Source organism: Drosophila navojoa, chromosome 3, assembly GCF_054131105.1.
Source record: "Drosophila navojoa isolate 15081-1374.11 chromosome 3, UAZ_NAV_1.0, whole genome shotgun sequence".
Classification (NCBI taxonomy): Eukaryota; Metazoa; Arthropoda; class Insecta; order Diptera; family Drosophilidae; genus Drosophila; species Drosophila navojoa.
In genome coordinates, this window is record NC_142891.1 from 19,664,026 (window position 1) to 19,687,322 (window position 23,297).

The 23,297-nt window shown below is 39.1% G+C and overlaps 2 protein-coding genes across 2 annotated transcripts; both read left to right on the forward strand.

The window, feature by feature from the left end:
* Positions 1–255: 255 nt before the first annotated feature.
* Positions 256–1,975, forward strand: LOC115562017 (ribokinase). Its single transcript, XM_030382719.2, has 2 exons — positions 256–567; positions 631–1,975. Exons 1-2 carry the CDS (start codon positions 278–280, stop codon positions 1,880–1,882), a joined length of 1,542 nt encoding a protein of 513 aa, XP_030238579.2. The 5' UTR covers positions 256–277; the 3' UTR covers positions 1,883–1,975.
* Positions 1,976–2,087: 112 nt separating this feature from the next.
* LOC115562016 (uncharacterized) lies at positions 2,088–8,064 on the forward strand. Its single transcript, XM_089257151.1, has 2 exons — positions 2,088–2,301; positions 2,363–8,064. The coding sequence occupies exons 1-2, from the start codon at positions 2,252–2,254 to the stop codon at positions 7,698–7,700; spliced, it is 5,388 nt and encodes a 1,795-aa protein (XP_089113277.1). The 5' UTR covers positions 2,088–2,251; the 3' UTR covers positions 7,701–8,064.
* Positions 8,065–23,297: the final 15,233 nt, after the last annotated feature.

Here is a 23,297-nt window from a genome sequence, read left to right on the forward strand (position 1 = left end):
GCTAAGATAAATTAGCCACAATTAAATTTCGCAATTTTACTTAATCAAAAATACGCGTCTAAGAATCTGTCGAATTTTCTCCTCAAATCTGTATAACTAAAAACCTCTAAGGACCATACACACACCCTTTTAAAATCTGATATCACTCTATGAAATCTTGATAATATATTTATATATATATATATATTTTTTTTTTTTTGATAACTGCCAGATGAGTCATTAAACAATTTTTAAAATATTATGATCACCCTTTTATTCAGCCTGTAGTTGGCTGTATATGCAAGTCAAATGTTTGAAGTTTAATTTAATCATTGTGTGTTGTGTGTTATTTAAAACCAGATATTCTCAACCTTGCTCCTCAGAACGGAAAACGTTTGTTCTTATTTGCTTTGCTGATACATATAACATGAGCAATTTGTATAAATCTTTGAAAGAGACTTTTAAGTCATTCATTTTGAAATTGAAGTCAATAAAATTCTCGAATAGTCCGCCCCTCTGCAAGCACAAAAAGAACAAAATGGAGCTAGATGTCTTGGTATTTGGTTCATCAAATATTGACTATATTACGTAAGCTCGCCTCACACTCAAATCCTCATTCAAACTCATTTCAATTATTTCTAATTCATGCAGCTATGTTAATGATCTGCCCAGATCGGGAGAAACTGTGTTTGCCATGCACCGGGAACGTTGCTATGGGGGCAAGGGGGCCAATCAGTGTGTGGCTGCTGCCAAACTGGGTGCCAGATGCGCCCTAATCTCCAAACTGGGCAACGATAAGCTAGGCGCAGAATACTTAGAATATCTGAGGGAACTAGAGATCAATGTGGATCACGTTGAAATGATGGATGGCCAGTCGACGGGCCTGACTGAAATCAATGTGGCTGAAAATGCCCAAAATATGAACATTGTGCTATCCGGCGCAAATCTGATGCTAAAAGCCACCGATGTCAGCAACGCGAAAAAACTATTCAGACACTCAAAGGTTCTACTCTGCCAGCTAGAAACAGACGAGAAGGCTGTCCTCTACGCACTAAATCATTTCAAGGGCGTGTCCATACTGAACGCCTCGCCAGCACACACAGACATGAATTTGGAGCTGATCAGAGCACCAACGATTCTCTGCTGCAATAGATTAGAGGCGGCGCAGCTAACCAACCGAGAGCAAGTCGACACATTGCAGGATGCCAAAGCAGCGGCTACTGATCTGATCGAGATGGGTGCCAATAGCGTGATCATTACCATGGGCGATATGGGGGCCGTTTACTTGTCTAGTAGTGAGCCCGATTTGTGCACTCAGTGTCCGGCAGCACCAGTACGTTATTTGGCGGATACTTCGGGTGCGTCCGACGCGTTTTTAGGTAGTTTAGCCTATCACATATCAATCTATCCAAATTTGATACGAGAGAGTCACATCATTGCTGCTAATATCTGTGCCGCCTATGCGGTTGGTCATCGCGGCACTCAGCCCAGCTTCCCGGGCCCAGAACTGTTTCAGGAGCGCCTATGCCAGTTCGATCCTTTGTACTATATAATTGACGACAATACTGGCAGAGACCTAAATGCAGGTGTACCAGCCGACATAACGGCAACGACGCCTGAGGCAGCAACTGCAGCTGCGCCAATTGTTGCTCCAATACCTGCGGCAGCAGCAACAACATCGCCAGAGCCAATGACCGTGGCAGACGAAATACCAGCGGCACTGGCAGACCCAAGAGCGACGGGATCGCCAGCGGCAATGATAGTGTCAGCAGGAGTGGCAATCCCTGCGGCAGTGACAGCGGCAAAGACAACGCCCGTGTCAAGCAAGAAAGCAGCAGCCCAGATCCCAAATGTTAATCAAATGTTAAAAACATCAATCGAGAGCTCACATCACTCAAATTAGTAGTAATTCAATTTGAAAATTTTAACGCTCAAAATTACCAGTGTTTTTTTCTCTCAAAACCTTTCTAATAAATCTCTGTTCAAAGAAAACATACATGTTCCTCTTTTTTATACTCTGAGCTCATTGAGGCGAGCCTTAATTGTCAACCTCGAGTTGTCTGCAAATCAATTAGTTGAAGTTGAATTTATGTATTATGAAGGGGTATTCGCGTATTGCCCCTCAGAAACCGGAACTTCGCTTATCGGATTTGCTGATTTATAAGCAATCTGTATGAGCGTCAACAAATGAGTTTTAAGTCATTCATTTTTAAATTTGTAATCCTTACGTTTTTTAAACACCCTGTCCCCATGTTTGCACAAAAAAGATGAAATGGAGCTAGATGTCTTGGTCTTTGGTTCATCAAATATTGATTATATTAAGTAAGCTCGCCTCTATTCGAATTGCCATTCATTCTATAGCAGTTATTCCAAATTTATGCAGCTATGTCAATGAACTGCCCAAATCGGGAGAAACTGTGTTTGGCGTGCACCGTGATTGTTGCTATGGGGGCAAGGGGGCCAATCAGTGTGTGGCTGCTGCCAAATTGGGTGCCAGATGCGCCCTGATCTCCAAACTAGGCAACGATAAGCTAGGCGCGCAATATTTAGAGTACTTGAAAGAATTGGATATCAATGTAGATCATGTTGAAATAATTGATGGCCAATCAACTGGCCTGACTGAGATCAATGTGGCTGAAAATGCCCGAAATATGAACATTGTACTATCCGGCGCGAATATGATGCTAAAGTGCAATGATGTTTTGAACGCCAGAAAACTGTTCAGGCATGCTAAAGTTCTGCTTTGCCAACTGGAAACAGACGAGAGGATTGTCCTCTTCGCATTGCATCACTTCAAGGGCGTGTCTATATTGAATGTCTCGCCAGCACATGCCAACATGAACTTAGAACTGATCAGAGCACCAACGATTCTCTGCTGCAATAGATTAGAGGCGGCGCAGCTAACCAATCGGGAGCAGATCGACACACTGGAGGATGCCAAAGCAGCGGCTACTGATCTGATTGAGATGGGTGCCAATAGTGTGATCATAACCATGGGCGAAAAGGGTGCCGTTTACATGTCTAGTAGTGAGCCGGATTTGTGCACCCATGTACCCGCACCGCGCGTCCCCTACTTGGCGGATACTTCGGGTGCATCCGATGCTTTTCTGGGCAGCTTGGCTTATCACATATCAATCTATCCAAATTTGATGCGAGAGAGTCACATTAGTGCTGCCAATATTTGTGCTGCCCATGCTGTGGGCCATCGCGGCACTCAGCCCAGCTTCCCGGGCCCGGAACTGTTTCAGGAGCGCCTATGCCAGTACGATCCATTGTACTATATTATTGGAGATGAAACTGCAGAAACGGCACAGGCCGAGGCTAGGCCAACAGCACCTACTGTGCAGAGTGAGTGTGTTTGTAATGTGCCAACGACAATGGCAACGCCAGAGCCAACGCCACAGCCGAAGCGAAGAAGTCAGTCACTGCTATTTGGTATGCCGCGTAAGTCGAAGAGAGAAAGTTGTGATTCTGGCAGCGACTTATCTGAATGGCTAACACAACGGAGAACATTGCAAAAAGAGGATCATTTCCAAAATCGGGGTGATAAAGTTAAGAAGCCAAAGGTCCAGTCGAAGCGAAGAAGTCAACCACTGCTATTTGGTATGCCGCGTAAGTCGGAGAGAGAGAGTTGTGATTCTGGCAGCGACTTATCTGAATGGCTAACACAACGGAAAACATTGCCAGAAGAGGATAACTTCCAAAATCAGGGTGATAAAGCTGAGGAGCCAAAGGTCCTGCCGGAGCGAAGAAGTCAACCACTGCTATTTGGTATGCCTCGCAAGTCGGAGATAGAAAGTTGTGATTCTGGCAGCGAATTATCTGAATTGCTAACAAAACGGAAAACATTGCAAAAGGAGGATCATTTCGATGATAAAGGTGATAAAAGTACGAAAAAACCTAAAGCACAAGCCAGGAGAGATTCAAAGATTGCGCCGGTGCCAATAGCTGCGCCAGTGCCCATAGGAATGCCGCGAAAGTCGAAGCAAGATAGTTGTGATTCTGTGAGCGAGTTATCTGGACCGATATTTGAAACGAGAAAGAATCATCCCAGCGATGATGAACGTGACCGACATGCAACAGCCCGCACTTCTACTAAGCCCATGGTGCTGAGCACCAAGGAAACAAAGGCCAGCCAACCGCCAGTTATAACACCTATACCTCTGCCAATATGTGTCCAAAGAGCCAGGACAGAAAAAAAGCCAACGGAACCATGTGACTCGGGGAGTGACGTATCTAGAACGAAGAAAATGCGAAAATTGTATTATTCCACCGATGATGAAGATTACGATGCTGGAACAATCCCCAGGCCCAAGAAATGCAAGTTAAAATGCCGCAAATTGTGTCCGCCAGTAGCAGTGCCTGTACCACTGCCACCATGTAATTCGGGCAAAAAACCATCTAGAGAGAGGAAACCTCGAAAAGTATATATTTCCTCGGATGATGAAAGTAAAAGACATGGTAAAGCACCGCCATGTTCAATACCAATGCCGGTATACTGTGCAACTTGCAAGATTCCAAAGAAGTCGGTGGAACCATGTGATTCGGGGAGTGAAATATCTAGAGAGAAGAAACCTCGAAAAGTATATATTTCCTCGGATGATGAAAGTGAAAGACATGGTAAAGCACCGCCATGTTTATTACCACTGCCGGTATGTTGTGCAACCTGCAAGATTCCAAAGAAGTCGGTGGAACCATGTGATTCGGGGAGTGAAATATCTAGAGAGAAGAAACCTCGAAAAGTATATATTTCCTCGGATGATGAAAGTGAACGACATGGTAAAGCACCGCCATGTTTAATACCACTGCCGGTATGCTGTGCAACTTGCAAGATTCCAAAGAGGTCGGTGGAACCATGTGATTCGGGGAGTGAACTATCTAGAGAGAAGAAACCTCGAAAAGTATATATTTCCTCGGATGATGAAAGCGAACGACATGGTAAAGCACCGCCATGTTTAATACCACTGCCGGTATGTTGTGCAACTTGCAAGATTCCAAAGAGGTCGGTGGAACCTTGTGATTCCGGGAGTGAACTATCTAGAGAGAAGAAACCTCGAAAAGTATATATTTCCTCGGATGATGAAAGTGATCGACATGGTAAACTACCGTCATGTTCAATACCAATGCCGGTATGCTGTGCAACTTGCAAGATTCCAAAGCGGTCGGTGGAACCATGTGATTCGGGGAGTGAAATATCTAGAGAGAAGAAACCTCGAAAAGTATATATTTCCTCGGATGATGAAAGTGATCGACATGGTAAAGCACCGCCATGTTTATTACCACTGCCGGTATGTTGTGCAACTTGCAAGATTCCAAAGAGGTCAGTGGAACCTTGTGATTCCGGGAGTGAACTATCTAGAGAGAGGAAACCTCGAAAAGTATATATTTCCTCGGATGATGAAAGTGATCGACATGGTAAACTACCGCCATGTTCAATACCAATGCCGGTATGCTGTGCAACTTGCAAGATTCCAAAGAGATCGGTGGAACCATGTGATTCGGGGAGTGAATTATCTAGAGAGAAGAAACCTCGAAAAGTATATATTTCTTCGGATGATGAAAGTGATCGACATGGTAAAGCACCGCCATGTTTATTACCACTGCCGGTATGTTGTGCAACTTGCAAGATTCCAAGGAGGTCGGTGGAACCATGTGATTCGGGGAGTGAACTATCTAGAGAGAGGAAACCTCGAAAAGTATATATTTCTTCGGATGATGAAAGTGATCGACATGGTAAACTACCGCCATGTTCAATACCAATGCCGGTATGCTGTGCAACTTGCAAGATTCCAAAGCGGTCGGTGGAACCATGTGATTCGGGGAGTGAAATATCTAGAGAGAAGAAACCTCGAAAAGTATATATTTCCTCGGATGATGAAAGTGATCGACATGGTAAAGCACCGCCATGTTTATTACCACTGCCGGTATGTTGTGCAACTTGCAAGATTCCAAAGAGGTCAGTGGAACCTTGTGATTCCGGGAGTGAACTATCTAGAGAGAAGAAACCTCGAAAAGTATATATTTCCTCGGATGATGAAAGTGATCGACATGGTAAACTACCGCCATGTTCAATACCAATGCCGGTATGCTGTGCAACTTGCAAGATTCCAAAGAGGTCGGTGGAACCATGTGATTCGGGGAGTGAATTATCTAGAGAGAAGAAACCTCGAAAAGTATATATTTCCTCGGATGATGAAAGTGATCGACATGGTAAACTACCGCCATGTTCAATACCAATGCCGGTATGCTGTGCAACTTGCAAGATTCCAAAGAGGTCGGTGGAACCATGTGATTCGGGGAGTGAACTATCTAGAGAGAGGAAACCTCGAAAAGTATATATTTCCTCGGATGATGAAAGTGATCGACATGGTAAACTACCGCCATGTTCAATACCAATGCCGGTATGCTGTGCAACTTGCAAGATTCCAAAGAAGTCGGTGGAACCATGTGATTCGGGGAGTGAACTATCTAGAGAGAGGAAACCTCGAAAAGTATATATTTCCTCGGATGATGAAAGTGATCGACATGGTAAACTACCACCATGTTTAATACCAATGCCGGTATGCTGTGCAACTTGCAAGATGCCAAAGAGGTCGGTGGAACCATGTGATTCGGGAAGTGAACTATCTAGAGAGAGGAAACCTCGAAAAGTATATATTTCCTCGGATGATGAAAGTGATCGACATGGTAAACTACCGCCATGTTCAATACCAATGCCGGTATGCTGTGCAACTTGCAAGATTCCAAAGAGGTCGGTGGAACCATGTGATTCGGGGAGTGAATTATCTAGAGAGAAGAAACCTCGAAAAGTATATATTTCCTCGGATGATGAAAGTGATCGACATGGTAAACTACCGCCATGTTCAATACCAATGCCGGTATGCTGTGCAACTTGCAAGATTCCAAAGAGGTCGGTGGAACCTTGTGATTCGGGGAGTGAACTATCTAGAGAGAGGAAACCTCGAAAAGTATATATTTCTTCGGATGATGAAAGTGATCGACATGGTAAACTACCGCCATGTTCAATACCAATGCCGGTATGCTGTGCAACTTGCAAGATTCCAAAGAGGTCGGCGGAACCATGTGATTCGGGGAGTGAAATATCTAGAGAGAAGAAACCTCGAAAAGTATATATTTCTTCGGATGATGAAAGTGATCGACATGGTAAAGCACCGCCATGTTTATTACCACTGCCGGTATGTTGTGCAACTTGCAAGATTCCAAAGAGGTCGGTGGAACCTTGTGATTCGGGGAGTGAACTATCTAGAGAGAGGAAACCTCGAAAAGTATATATTTCCTCGGATGATGAAAGTGATCGACATGGTAAACTACCGCCATGTTCAATACCAATGCCGGTATGCTGTGCAACTTGCAAGATTCCAAAGAGGTCGGTGGAACCATGTGATTCGGGGAGTGACTTATCCAGACCAATATCTAGAAAGATAAATTATTCCACCGATGATGAAGACTACGATGGTCCACTGGCAACCATTAAATGCAAAAGATGTACCATAAAAGCAAGGCCACCGATAATTTGTGATTCAGGTACTGACGTCTCTGGACCAGTACCTAGAAGGATAAAGTGTTCCAGCGAAGATGAAGAAGATGAGATTATAGTTTCACCCGTTGCTAAAAAATCGAAAATCAGTTGCGCTAGTTGCCACAGCTGTAACCGAATCCGAGGCCAATGTGAGGGCCGACCGTGCAAAAGAAAAGGATGATGATGGTACGATCAATACGTTTACCAATGACAATATTAGACAATACCACTGTCGACAGCTTTGCCATAAGCAAAGACCGTGCGAAAGTGGAAGCTACAAACGCGTGATTTTGAGAGTACCTTATCTGGACCTGTGTCTGAAGCGAACAAGTCAACGGAGTATAAACCTATGAGAAGTCCCTCGGCAAAGAAACCCGTAGTATATGTTCGCTATAGATATCAGTAGGAAAAATTCTGGTTTTGAAAAATGTTTACAACCATTTTAACATTTTTTTATATTTCGATTCCTGTATTTAACCTCAGAGACCAGTTGAATAGGCTCATCATTAAATTGGACATTTTCCAAAGATGTATCTAACGTTTTATGTTTCTTGCAAAGAAGATTAATTGAACTTTGATGCACCTATTACTATAAGGCTAGGGTTGAAATGATTATACAGAAAAGTCGAGATGAAGGATTCCTGACATTTCTATTTTATAAACAAAATTTAACTTCAAAATAATGAAAGTAATATTGTTTTGAAGGACTCCGCAGTCAATAGTGTGTGACTTCAGTGTGTGAGAACTCCACTCGGCACCACCCGCACTTTTTTAATGAATTGCTTTCGTATTTTATGCACTTTCATTTATATTAAAATGTATGTTTAATGGCGAGCAAACTATGTAAAAGGTATGCAGCCCAGGATAGAGTGCGACAGAGACAATGAGTGACAGGGAGAGGGGTGAGTGGAGTCTGAAAATTGTACACCAGCAGGAATAATAATAGCTTTGCATCAACAGCGACCATGTAACTAATTATTTAAATGCTATTAAAGCGCACATATTTTAATTCAAATTAATTAACGAGCTGCATTCGTAAAGCGGTAAATGTTAATATGTTGACAAGGAAATAAGTGATTAACAGTTTAACCAAAATTTATGCATAGATGAGTTCACGTATAAATATATGAAAAATCATTGGCGTTGAGCATTTCTACATTTCTTTAAATTTCAATAAAAATAGGTTTTATAGTTGGCAAACTGTACTTATGCATTGTATAACCAAAAATATATTTTTAGCCAAAGAGAAAAATTAAAAACAAAAAATAGTTTTCAAAGAGTTAAATAGAAAAAAAGTGATGGACTCAAAATTTTATATAATTTGCATGATCTGTATATAATATATGTATATTGTAAGAACTTTTCTATTCGTATTTCATCAGCTATATGTACGAAAATAGCGATGAGTATGTTAGCCGCATACCTCAGCCCAGAGGCTCAGACACTCACATGCACGTACACAAATACACACAGCCATATGCGCAATTCTCTGGCAATTTCTGTTGTATTGTTGTACAAATTGTAGCATGTTCCATAAATAGCCATAGACTGTCTTAGCGAGGCACAGCAAATAGTTGAACTGAATTTTAGCAGATTACAAAGACTTTGGATATTGTTGCCATCCATGGAAATCCTTTCACTTTCGCGTTCAAAAATTCCAGTTTTTGTTTTTTATGTGATTTATTATATATTTTAAATTTAAATATTTTTTTAATGTTTTTAAAATGTTTCATCAAATAATTTTGTCATTTGAGCACAGGTTGTCAGCACTTGATCAGGGTTTCTTTTTTGCTTTTATTTTTTTTTTTTTAATTTCTTTTCTTTTTTTTTTTTATTTTGTATATTATAAACAAAGCGGCGAGGCCTGGCCGGAGTCAGGCGATCTGCACAGCTCGAGAACAGAATCGGTAATGCACTAAAGGATGCAAAAAATATTCTCAAATTAATTCTTGGCGCTGACTGTGCGGCCCCCAACGCGCTGCCCGGCTATAACTGTACCGGCTGCCCGAACGGCCGACCGAACGCTACCCCAAAAAGATTCGAGAACAGAAGAATCAAAGAATCGAGAGTTGCCTCACCAACACCCACCGCCCCCCCGCTCACCTACTCCGCTTACCAGAGTGCCCGCAGCGATGAGAACTTTCATTCCGTTCATATGTATATATATAAATGTATATACATATGTGTATGTACATATACACATATGTATAGTTGTATATATTAATAGCTTTGTCTCGTCGTCTTGTCTTGCTGCAGGCTTGTATATAAGGCGTATATATCTATTGATATATGGCTGGCTATATAGCTAAGATCGTACGCCAAAAATATACCAAAAGATTTCGACGTTGTCGTCGTCGTCGATGTTCTTGTTGTAGTTGCTGTTATTGTTGGGCTTTTGCTTCCACATTCCGCCTCAAATGATCCACACCACTGATCCTCTTACGCAGGCGCATATCATCACACACACACGCACACACACACACTCATTCTCACATACACTTACTCACACAGGCACCGTCTATACTTAGCCGTCGCTTTGGTATATACGTAAGATCGGCCGATCGTCGAACTGCTGCCTCGTCGTGCCAATGCGAACAGCGCACAGCTATAAAAATAACATTCAAAAAACTAAACAACAACAATCGATAGAGCATTAATTTTAGTATATATACGTACACGTATATACATATATATAGATATGAGTGTGTCTAGCCGCCCGATCTAGCATTACGATCCGATTGTGTTTCGGCTTTTTGGCAATATATAGCAACAGCAATTCCCATAGCTCAACTGGGCCTTAGGCATCAGTTTGCCATTTCTTTGCCTTTCAATTTTTATGTGTCGGTTTTTTTTTTTTTTCAAGTCTTTTTTCGCACACTCTCGAGTCACTCGCCTTTCGGGTTGACATATTTTTGGAAATGTCAAAAAGCGCTCGAATCGCTTAATTACTTTTTTTGTACACACACTCACAGCTACACACAGACCACACTATAGGCTATACACACATTTGGCCAGAATCCAAACGTTGATCGGTTTAGCTCTATTATTGGTACAGCTCCTCGTTAAGCTATTCTACAAGTACATTATTAGTCTTACAAATTTTGGTAACATTTTCTTTTTCGTAAAGGAAACATATTTCTTTTTTAACTCAAAGCTAGAAGTTTTAAAATATGCTGCTGTTTTTAGTATTTTACAAAATTTATCTGCGGACCTGTAAAAGAATTTTTGAAAATTATTATTAAAAATTGATACTTTTATTCTTTCTTGGAAAATTCCGTTTACTGTTATAGTTTATGCTTAGCAAATTATATATAATAATATAACATAATTTTATATATTATATACTCAAAATATCCACAGATCCATAAAGCAACAAAGGGACTTTAATTACAAAAAAAGAAAAAATAGAATAATAACAATAAATAAAATGATAGATAACAAATTTTAAAGCTCAAAATTCAGCTTTTCGATTCAAGTGATTCACGAACTGAATTTCCAAAAATACCATTTTTCATATCATATCATAAAATATCATATGATAAAATTGCTGTTTTAATTTGGGGGATACTATGACATCAGCTCTTGCAGTGAAGCACATTAAAGTACTTTAAGAATATTTCGACTTGAATCCCTTTTAAGGGCTTAGTTACTTTTGCAGTTGGGCGCAGCAAGAAATGCACAAAACGCTCAAACACAATTCGCCTTTTAATGTGCAAATGTAAAGCTTAACTAATGCATGCACTCACACACACACAGAGAGAGAGAGAGAGAGAGAGAAAGAGAGAAACTTGCAGATGCACACACATAATAGATGCATCTGATAGCAAGAAAAAGGCAGGAGCAGAAGATGTCTCTGCTTACATGCGAGCGAAACATACAAATGCAATTTAATTTTTTTCCCCTTGGTTTTTCAACGATTTCTACTTTATTTTTTTGTTTTTATTTTTTGTCAACTTTGGCGCGTATGAAATGTATTTTTGGGTGGCAATAATAGCTCCCAGAGACGGTCGTCCTTGTCGTTAGGTTGATGAATTTGTCTGTGGCTGTTGTGCCATAAAAACATAGGCACCAACTGCTGACTACAAATAAATCTCGTTAAGGAGTACACAACAAACACACACACACACACACACACACACACACACACATACATATATAAAACCTATTTGCTCGTTAGACCACTTATGCAGATGCAGATATTTTACTTCCAAAAATCATCGGGAACAACATGACCATAAAAACGCATGCTTTGAGCGTTGAGGCAAGAAGCAAACAACTTCAGACGAGCTATGAATACTCTAACGGATCAAATCCACTCCATTCAACACATAGAAATATGAATATACATATAGAGTATTTAAATAAATTTTATTGATAAAATAAGCGATTCATTTAGAGCAAAAAGCATTTTATTTTAAATGTTTCATTATTTTTTCATCTATTTACATCTCTACCTATATGTTTGCCACATTCATCGAACTCTCAGCAAGGGCATGAGATTGTGAGCTCTGTGAGTCGCGACAACTTGAATACGATTTTATGCACGCACTGCATTTGGCTAATGTAGCAAAAAAATAAAAATAATATAAAATAAAATATTAAAAGCAAAAAAAATAAAGCTATCTAATATCGAATCTCCACACGATTTTCCCTCCGTATGTCATTCGCATTTGGCTTGCCACATTTTGTGGCACATTCGCATAATGTGTCCGCGCAGCCACAAGACAAATTCAAATCCTCAGCACTTTTCCTCCTTCTCTCTCTCAGACTTTTCTTTGTTTTTACGACGGCAATTAAATTGCAGAATTTGATTTAATTTATTTTATTGATAATAAAAAGCGCAAAATCTCAAAATTCTGCCTTCTTTCTGGCTTCTTTTTTCTTCTTTTTTGGCCATGGCATTACATAAAATTTGATTTGATTTGCCTCGCATTTGGCTGTGCGCCCCTCCTGGACCATCGGCTGCCCTCGTGCCAGCGTGACTTCGACTCGACACATTTCAACTTCAGTATGCAAATGCGCGCTTGTCACATTGGAAAATTGAAAATCCTTTTATGTGCAAAACGTGACAAACGATTTTAGATTTTATGCCCCTTGAGAAAGCATAAATCTATATGAGAAACTTTATGCGAGCCTTTAAGAGCAGCTCATATAGATATGCATTAAAATTGTCATTTGAGTGATAGCAACTTTGTTTACGTTTACATTTCAATGCGAATTGAAGATAGTGTAAGCGTATAGTGAGAATTTCGCATTTTCATTTCGATCTTACAATCGATTTATGTGGAATCCAATTAAATAGTTTACTTAACTTATGCCTCAAAAGTTGTCGGGTTTTCTCCACTCAATCGCTGCCACTTTGGCATTGTCTGTAACGGCTTACATGTGTAACACACTCGTCGCCCCGATCTGGACATGAGCAAAGCCCTTACTGGGCTACCTACAACTCTTATCCACAGTGCCACATGTGACGCAGCGGCTGTCTCAGGCCTCTGCCTCTGCCTCAGCCTCGGTCACAGCTACAGCTACAGCCACTGGCCCCTTGCAACGTTTGTCTGCTGGCTGTTTCGTAATTACGTGGAAGTCAAGCCCAGCCAGCGGCAAACGGACACATGTAGAACATGCCACATGCCTACACATGTACCGATAGCCGATCCAATCCGTATGCCAGACAACATACATACACACTCGCATCTACCCATACTGGCAAACACTCATTCGAATACCCGTATTCGTACTCGCATTCGTACTTGTATTGTATTATTGCACATGGCTCTGGCCATGAATGAATAAACTCAAGTGGCGGCATTAAAAAAAGAAAGAAAACAAAAAAAAGCGAAGCAAAAAAAATACAAAATATACAAGAATACAATTTTAAAGAAAATTTATCAAAACTTAAATTTAAGCAATACATATATACGATTTATATATCTTAAAACATTTACATTTGTATTCTGAATAAAAAATTTGAGTACACTGAAATAATAATTACAATAACTTTAAGTTAAAAAAAAAAAAAAATTACGTGCTATATATTAAAATCCTGTTTTGAATGTAATATAATTTATATATCTATAATTCATAGTTCTTGAAATCAAATTTTAACTATGGCGATAATCCATAAAATCTCTAATGAAACACTCTAAATAAATTTGAATTTAAATATTTCCTTTAAATAATATATTTTTCTAATTCATTCGAACCTCTATTTCCTTGACATTCTAAATTCGTAACAAATAAAATCTATAAATGTGAGGTATACAATGTTTTATATTCATTCCATCTAAATGCATTCTGCTAATGAATTAAATAGGATTATATGTAAGATTAAGCTTAAATAGTTAAGATGATATAAAAATAGATTGTTATTTATTCAACGTTATGTTTCTTCATAAGCTAGGAGACACTAATATGCTGATAATTGGGTAAAAATAGCTCAGCGTTTCATAACGGGCTAAGTCCCATGCAACTTTTGGGCATATTTCGTGTCGGATTTTTCAATTCGGCGCAAGTTTTGTGGAAACTATTTGCCAAAATATATATGACAGAGATATAGCAGGCAAGCCGCCAACGATTGCAGCATTACCTTCATGCCCCTTCGACTCCCTTCAGCACAGACTCCGTGCCTCACACACAAACATGTCAGCAGAGCAAAAAGTTTACGCAATGTACCGTAAATTGTGTGTTAATTCAATTATGCCCAAGTTATCGCCTCCCCACAGCGGTGGCCCAGTCTCTCACACACACACACACACACACACACACAGCTGTGTAATTAAAATACCAAATGTTTATTCAGGTAAATAATTTCAAAGTGCAGGTGAAACAGCGTCGGCAACTGCAATAACAAAATTGATACCATTTACCAACGCGTACTGCCCATTGTTGTTGTTGCTGCTGTTGTTGTTGTTGTAGGTGTTGTTGTTTATGGGCAGGTTAGTAAGTCTCACTGACTTTTGGCAAGAGCCGCTGCAAAAACAATCTGATGTCAGGCACGATGCCACACACCAACTTTCTCTATCTCTCTCGCTCTCTTGCTCTCTCCCTCTCTCTCCGCCCACAAAGCGCTGGCGGCGCCTTCATTCAAGCGTTGAAATTTCCAGCGCAAAAGTTCTTAACAAAACTTTTCATTAAAGTTTGGCCAAGAGGAAGACGGAGTCAAATGACGTGAAGGAGCTGGGAAAAGCGCGAATAACTTTGCCGCTGGCAGGCGCTGCTAAACGTCATTGTGGGCATGGTCGAATGCAGCAAAAAAAAAAAAAAATTGCCTGCCTGTCCCGCACAAGTATTTGTTTTGCCTCACAGTGTGTGTGTGTGTATATGTGTGTGGGTGAGTGTGTGCGCGTGCTAAGGTTTTTCTCAAGTTTTTAGTCGCCATCCGCAAAATGTTTTTCTCGCATTTCAATTCACCACAAAAACGTTTTGAGAAATTATTGCAAAAGTTTTTCATAAAATGAAAGCGCATAAATTTAGTACAAAAAAGTGCGACGGAGTGAATGGAGGGCATTTGGTGGGGTTAGATAGTTATAGAGCTGGTTAGAGTCAAATACCAAGCGGCTGCATTGCATGCGTCTGATATGAGCGCCAAAACCCAGCTCAAACACACACACACACACACACACACATACCCCTGCATACTCCATGTGCACCTTTGTGCGACACGTTAAGTTGTAAAAACAAAAAAAAGTTGAAAAAAATGAAACAGCAGTTGCTGCAACAAAAGCCGAACGAGTGCAAAAACTTTACGGGGATATCCAGAAAAATAAAATATAAGACAGCAAACATTTCAGACAGCAACCAAAATAAGAACAATACGAGCTGTAAGCCAAAGGTATAACGTAAACGCTTAAGTCCGATATATAGAGGAAGATAACCCTTATAACTTTAGATTAAAATATATTTTGTTGAATTATATAAAACAATTTTTTTTATTTATTTTTACTCGCATTATTTAGAAAACAGAGAATATATGAAGCAACCCTCAAGCAGTTTTATGTTTCTATTTTCAATGGAATAATTGGAGAAAATCTGATGAAAATATTTTTTAGATTTTATGCATTACTTGTTATGAAACACATTTGTTTTATATCACAAGTGGGGAGAGGTCTTAGTTAACAGACTCGATTATACGAACAACTAAGACTAGTTTACATCTTATCTTCCTAATTAAATTTGCTACAACATCAAACAACATTTTATGAACAGAGACAAATATATTTTTAATAATGTAAGAAATTAATAAATTCTAAAAAAAAAAAAAAAAAAAAAAAAAAAAAAACAGCGTGAAATTATATATAGAAAATAATAATAATTATCTGATATTTAGATTTGACTGCCACCAAAAAAAATTTGCATCTATTTTTTCAAGTAAAAATATCTTTGGAAATATGTATAAAAATTTTAAGTATTTTTATTATACATAATATTGATATTTTTAGTCATATTCAGATAGCAAGGTAACTTTAAAACTATTTGCTATATATGTAAAAAAAATATATTTTAAAATTGACATTTATATATTATCTTATTTTTAATAATATTTTTAAATTAAAAATTTATTTTTCTATTATCGGTCACAGTTATTATGTTCTTATGTTCTACTTCAGCAGAAATAATTCTTAAGAGTATACAATATTCGTTTAGTTGACTATCATACATCGGACGTATTTCTCATATAGTATAGCTTTCGTTCTATCTTGCTTTCACTTGCCTTCTCCCTCTCTTTCTCTTTGCCTCTCTCTCTCTCCCTCTCTATATTTTTGTCGACTTTTCAACTTGGACGCAACTGTGACGCATCGGCGTGCAGGAGCAGAAGGGTAGCCGATAGTCGGGAGCTTGGCGGCGGCTGGAGGAGGTCGGCGGTGTGCATTTGAAATATGGTCGCTTGTGCCACAAATAAATAACGCTTTCAAATCGCACGCAAGTGGATACAGGCAACATTTTGAGTGTGTGGGTGGGTTGCGGGCAGATGCAGCTGTTTCAGGTTTAGTTTCTGGCTAGGGCTCTGCTCTGCCAGTTAAGCACTTACATGCACAACCACACACACATACATTTATATACACACCTACATAAATAGGAATTAAAATATAAAATGCTCTCGACGGCAACAAACAGCGTCAGCAGTCAGCAGCAGCAACGTGGGCAGCTAACAGAGCTAACACAGACACAGACACAGCCACAGATACAGATACACCGATACAGATTCAGATAGAAAGATACAATTGCTCACAAAGAAATGCTCTCCCACATACTCATAGATTGCCCGCCAGTTGTCTGCGTCTGCGTTGGCAACTAATATTTATTTTTATTCCACACACTACCCAGGGGAGGGGGCAATAGTGTTGGGAAGTCGAGGGGGAGCGCTTTATTTTATTTTATTTTGTTCTATACTCAACAAATCTTCGAAGGTTAAAAAGTTGCAGAAAAATGAGACAACATTTATTTTCGCCTAAAGCCAAAGAATTTGTATTCTCTGCAAGGCATTTTAGTTTTAAATATATAAAATATAATTTTTAATATAAAGTCCATAGATATATAAACATGAATACATATATATATAGATGTACCATGAAAAAAAAAAAAATACATCCAAATATTTTTATGTAATCTAGCAGTTAAAATCTGCTATTTAAATATAGAAATAAGTTGACGAAAACATTGGCAACAAAAATTTCAGAAATATATTATATATGTATATATTGTAGGAAAATTATTATAAAATATTTTTATTTTCGAGAAATGGTTGCCTTCTCTTTGAATCATGTTTGTCTGAATGCCAATTGATCTTTAGCTTTTTTAGCTAAAATGCCATAGGAATGAAAAGTATTCAAGCATTCTATGATTCCTCTTCGCACCTTAGATATCTCTTCTTACTCATATAGACTCATTTAGATGACATTAGGCTCTCAGAATTGAATGTATAAAGGCGATAAGAACCAAAGTTAATAGGGTTCAGGGTATCTCCCAGTCGTTTACTCCCGAGTGGAGCACTCTTACGCTGACGTACTTTATCGTTGCATATCTTATAAGATTTTACAATATTTTCTATATTTATAGATATATATATTGTTCTTACCCTAGAAAAAATTTTGAACATATTTAAATTACCTTATATTCAAAATGTTAATTCGAGCTCTTAAATCTTTTTTTAACTTCTATTCAATAAAAAGCTTTCAACAAGAATATCCGCCCATCAATTATTATTGTCTGCTATCTATATCTAACAATCCAAGTAAACAATTCTGATAACTAATAGAGGGCCGGCCGCACACGTCAGTGGGGCGTGGTCGAGTGCTGCACGCTTGGGCCACTTGACAGGCCGCAGTGACAGGTTCATCAGCTTGTACAGCAGTTGGCACTTATTGAGCAATTAAATAATCGAAATGCACGTGCAACATGTTGGGCCTTTGAACTCGGGACTTGTAAGTGGAAAAATAAAACTCAGCGCCTAGCAACTAGAGAATAGAAAATAGAAAATATTTGTCAACGCGTTGGTAATTGAATGCCCCAGGCAGGCCGAGTGCAATAGCCTTTGTCAACGTAGAAGAAAGACCAACCCCAAGGCGACATCTAATTACAGCTAGCAAGAAAGCCGGCGAGACGGGGAGGGGTGAGATCAACACGTAACTGTAGCTGTATGAAAGCAAGAAAACACAACGCACACACACACACACGCACATACAATCTGTGCCGGAAAATGCAGCGAACGAGCGAGCGTCTTATTATTTATAGAAACCAACGCGTTGCAAGCGAGATGCAAACACAATTAGACAGAGATAGCAACAGCAACAGATCGCAAGAGAGCGCACAAAAACGGGCAGATACAATTTTTATGATATTTTTAAACGATAAAATCACAGCAGGCGAAGTCAAGTGCACACACTCCCAAGCACATTGCATGGGCATCAAGTAACCCGGGAGCGTGTTCTGGGATCGGGCTGAGCGAGCGAAGCAAATGGAGCCATTAGCCAGCCAACCAGTCTGTCAGCCAGCCAGCCAGCCATATACCCAAATTGTGGCCTAAATATAGTACAATTTGTCCAACACTCGAAATGGAGTTGCTATATTTGGACCTGGCCAACAGCGGCCGAGCACATGGCGCTCTCGAGTTACATTGACGCGACTGACTCTGACTCTTTCGAGGAGGATTCTAATGTTTAATATTTTTGGGTAAATTCAATTGGCAAGACATAGGCTCGGGCCATGTGCCGCTAGGGGGCTCTCTCTCTCTATGTGTGTGTGTGTGTGTGTGTGTGAGGTGTGGCTGGTTGGCCTTATGCATAGTATATTCAAGTCACGATTTAGCATTTTTCATCAGCGCTGCGATTTTCATGTCACGTTCGCTGACAAAGTTTTCTATCCCGTAACCTTTACCCGTGCCAAGGCGCGAACTTTTCAAGCATCGCGTCTTTTGCGGCCATACAGTCAAGTATATACTGAACTTCATGTATGCCACACACACAGACACACACACATACTAACATCCATATAGGACATCTAGAACTCTATGCTCCTGCCTTCGGCTGGCAGTTGTTATGTATTTTGGGCTTGTTTGCTCGGCAAGAAACTTTGCCAGTTTCCCTGATGTTTAATTGTTATTTTGTGTGTCTCTTGTGAAGCATTCTAAGTACGTCTGATCTCATTTTGAAGTTGTTCCAAAGTTATCACACACCCGCCGGCTGTTGGCGTAACTAAAAAATTGCCAAATTGGGAATATTTAAAGGCGCTTGCTGCAGCTAGATAAAGTTGAATACGTAGCTAAAAATATTCTTTCAAATATGCACAGTTTACATTATAAATGTTAAGAGATGGAGAAGGAAAAACATGGAGTAGCATCATCAAAAAGCTTGGAATTTTTCCTACTATAAACTTTACTGGGAATATAAATTGGATTTGGAGTATTTAAAGTAGGATTAAATGATTATTCGCTTTTTCAACGGCTGCTTCATTAAACTAAGATCTGCGCCAACTTTATTCACAATTTGTTTGCAATTTTGTGCTTGCACAACAACAACAGCAACAGCAACAACAACAACGCACAAAACAAATGTAAACTTTTGCGAACCACAACTCGGACGCTGGAAACTCTTGAAGTAGTTCGCTTTTTGCCACTTTATTAATTTCAAAATAAAATAGCACAACCATTAACAATGCGCACCAGCAACAAAAACAAATGCACACACACATACACAAATACACTTACACACCCTCAACGCGAGACATGTAGACGTGCTGTAGGTGGGCGTGTCCAAATCGGAAATACCCTAAGTAAACATACAGCGAAAATATTATAACACTTGTATTTGTGGGTATAACAGTTTGAATTATCTAAAAGGATTTTTTTTTTTTGTATATAATAATAATATATACAAGTTTTTAGTATAATGATTTATCTATTTAATATTTACTTAGCTAGTCTTGAGATAATATCAACTCTTGTACCTTAACTCGCATTTCCCACAACAAACACGCAGGTGCTCGGGTATACCCTGCTTCATAATGCTCACAGGGTATATGGCAAGCCACAATAAACAAGCAAAGCGGCAACAACAAATTCTGAAATGCAGCTGTGGGTAGAAAAACTATGCTCGCTCGCACATTGGCTGCAAACGTGTTCTTCATATTACAGATTTAAGTACTTAGAATGGGATCGTATACGCACACTTTTGTAGTGCAGTGTAAAGAGCAGAGCACAAGCTTCTGCTACAACTAGTACAGCTATTGCTGCTGCTGCTGCTGCTGCTTCTTCTGCTTCTTCTTCAGCAACTGTTGTTCGTTGTGCTTCTTCTTGTTCTTTGCACGCTCCATAGTCATTTGGAGCATATGTTTCGAACATTTTTCATAATCAAAAAGCTTTTAGCGGCGGACAGTGGCAATGATGGCCACGACGACAACGATGCGGCTGCCACACACACACACTTACCTATCTGCCCACTTGCCACGCCCTCCCGGCCAACCCTGTAGCCGCACTAAAAAGCTGCAAAACTGACTAACTTATTGCAGCCAAGTGGAGCTTATTGTCCGTTTCATTTTCAAGTGCAGCAGCGTGTAAAATCGCAATAATGCACTTTCCAAACGCTGCACAGTGCTCACTCGCAGCGTTTGCTACCGATTTGTGGCATAACGAAAAATACACAATAAACAAAACAAAAATCAGCTTGACAAACAGTTGCAGTTAGCTTGACCAACTGTGAGTGATGCCGAGCTAGCAAATACTCTAATAAGAATCCAGTAAGATTTGTGTACAGATATGTAAATAATGAAGTAAATCAGTGTTAACAGCATACATATATAAAATGGAGATGTAAGTTGATTAAATATAAAAATATAGCAGCCTCTCCATACAGCTCTCGATTGCTCATTTTGAGGAAATGGAATCGACAGGCTATTGCAATTATCATTTGATCTAGGCTTAAGCTAAGTTACTGTAGGGCAAAAAAAAATAAATAAAAAATGTTTCATTCGCGAAACAAAATTTGAAAATTGCACGAAAAACCATGAAAATACTATTAGCATAGACTGAGCAGTAAATGTTCCATAAAGATGTTCCATAATATATATACATATATTTATTTTATTAATATACATAGATTCTTCTTCTTCTTTGCTGGCTCCAAACAGCAATTTAAAAATCAATTTAGCGGCTGAGAAAAAAAGTGAACCAAATATGTATATTAGTTCAATAAAATAATGTTGGCGCATAAAATACAAAAATATATATATTTTATTTATTTTTATATTATTATTTATTTTATTTTTTTTTTTTTTTTGCCCAAGCTCATCAAAGGACAAACAGCATTTGTCATGCCAATTGATAGTCGACAACAAGTAGAATAACATCAACTAACAACTGAAAAGAGAGCGAAATAACAAATTCAATTTATCTAGCAAAACACACACATACACACACACACACACACACACATGTACATACACATTGTCGAAAAAACAAGACGAACAATTGAATTCAATTTCCATAGGCATTAACATGTTGCCAAACATTTATAACAAATTGTTTATAACATTGTTGAGATGCATATTAAAGCATACTTATTTGCCAAAGCAATTTAAAATTGTTTATTTATAGTTGACAGTTGGGCTGCGTATAATATTATATTTGCATTAAGCAAACATCAACTCCCACATTTAATTGTTGTTGGCTTTTGCTGTGCGTATTACGCATTTTATTACATTTCCGAATGCTTTTAATTGCCTTTCATTAATTTTTACGCAATGCCGGTCATTGTATGCAAATAAATTGCGCATACGCCTAGTTTGCCAGCTGCAGAAACAACAGCCAACACAGAGATGTACATATATGCGCCATAAAGCACAGGCGTAGTGCAGCTTGAGCTGAGCTAAATTCCAGAGCAACCCGTTAACTTGCCTTTTGATGCTACAAATAGAACATTTAGTAAATTTAATATATATTAGTATATTAATATTAATTTAATTTTAATTGCCGAATTTCTGGCTTTGTCATAGTCTTTGAAATTCCTAACTTTAGTCCGAAATTTGCACAAATACAGTTTCACACGGCCTTTGGGAAATATCGCTGTGTATCTTGTAGATCGAACTCTTCAGTCCGATTGTCGTTATCGGGGCTAGATTCATCATTGCTCCCTTTGGGACTTTTCAAAGCAAATAGAAGCAGGGCAACAACGAGGAATATACAAATTATGCAAAATATTAAGCAGGCAATCATCTTGACGCTGCTTCTCCCGCTGCAAATTGGAGAAGCTTACATAAGCAGCCCACATGCTCGAAGGGGGTAGAAGGAGGGGCTTGATGCTTACCCGCACATCGCACAATTACACATTCTCAACAATTTTGATTTTATATTTGACAAGTTCGCAATAGGCTCTTAGATAACTAAATAAATCAAATATTATATCAAATAATTGAATACAATTGAAATATTTGTCAGACTATCAACTAAAACAGCTGAGAGTGTTCTAGGTGATTCGATGAAACCTGCAACCAATTTCATGACTCTACTCATCGTGGAATCTGTTACGCCTCCTTCTGCATGGTACACACATTTATACAAAGGCATTATGACCAGGCTTTCCATGGTCAATAGCAAGTAGACGACTGCTGAATACTCATAAACAGCCCCATCAATTCATCGACTGGCCACACCCATCGCAGTGCCTATATTCCACAGCTGATGCGCATCTTCTGAACATAACCCAAAGCATTCCAAGTATCAGGTCTGCAAAGTCCCATTTCCCCTTGGCTTACAGGGTATTCAAATGATGCCCCGGCAGCATATTTTAGCTTTCAGCCACATAATATACATATATTTTTATTTGCGCACAATTTTGATAGCAATGCGATGGCAAATTCATAAATTCGATTAACTTAAGCCAGCAGCAGCGCATTCAATTGTTGTTAAGGGCCTGCAAAGCCAACTGCACAAATGAAATTTAAAAATAAATACAAATAAAACATAAAAAAGAAAGGAAGAAAAAAAAAAAATATATACATGCCGCATAATCGAAATGTATTCTGGGTTTTTATTGCGACTGCGAAGTCAAGGTAGCACTTGAATAGCCGAGGGTGTGCGGGCTGCGAGGGTAGCGTGGCAGGGGCGGTGATGGCAATAACAGCATTTTAACGCCTTATGGTCCATTTAGGTAAAAGTGCCATTTGGGCTGTGGGCTTAACAAGAAATTATTACCTCGGGGCGGCTCAGCCACAAGACTCAAACAAAAAGAAAGTATGTATTGATATAAAAAAAGCGGCAAAAAATAAGCACAAGACATTTGGGATTAAA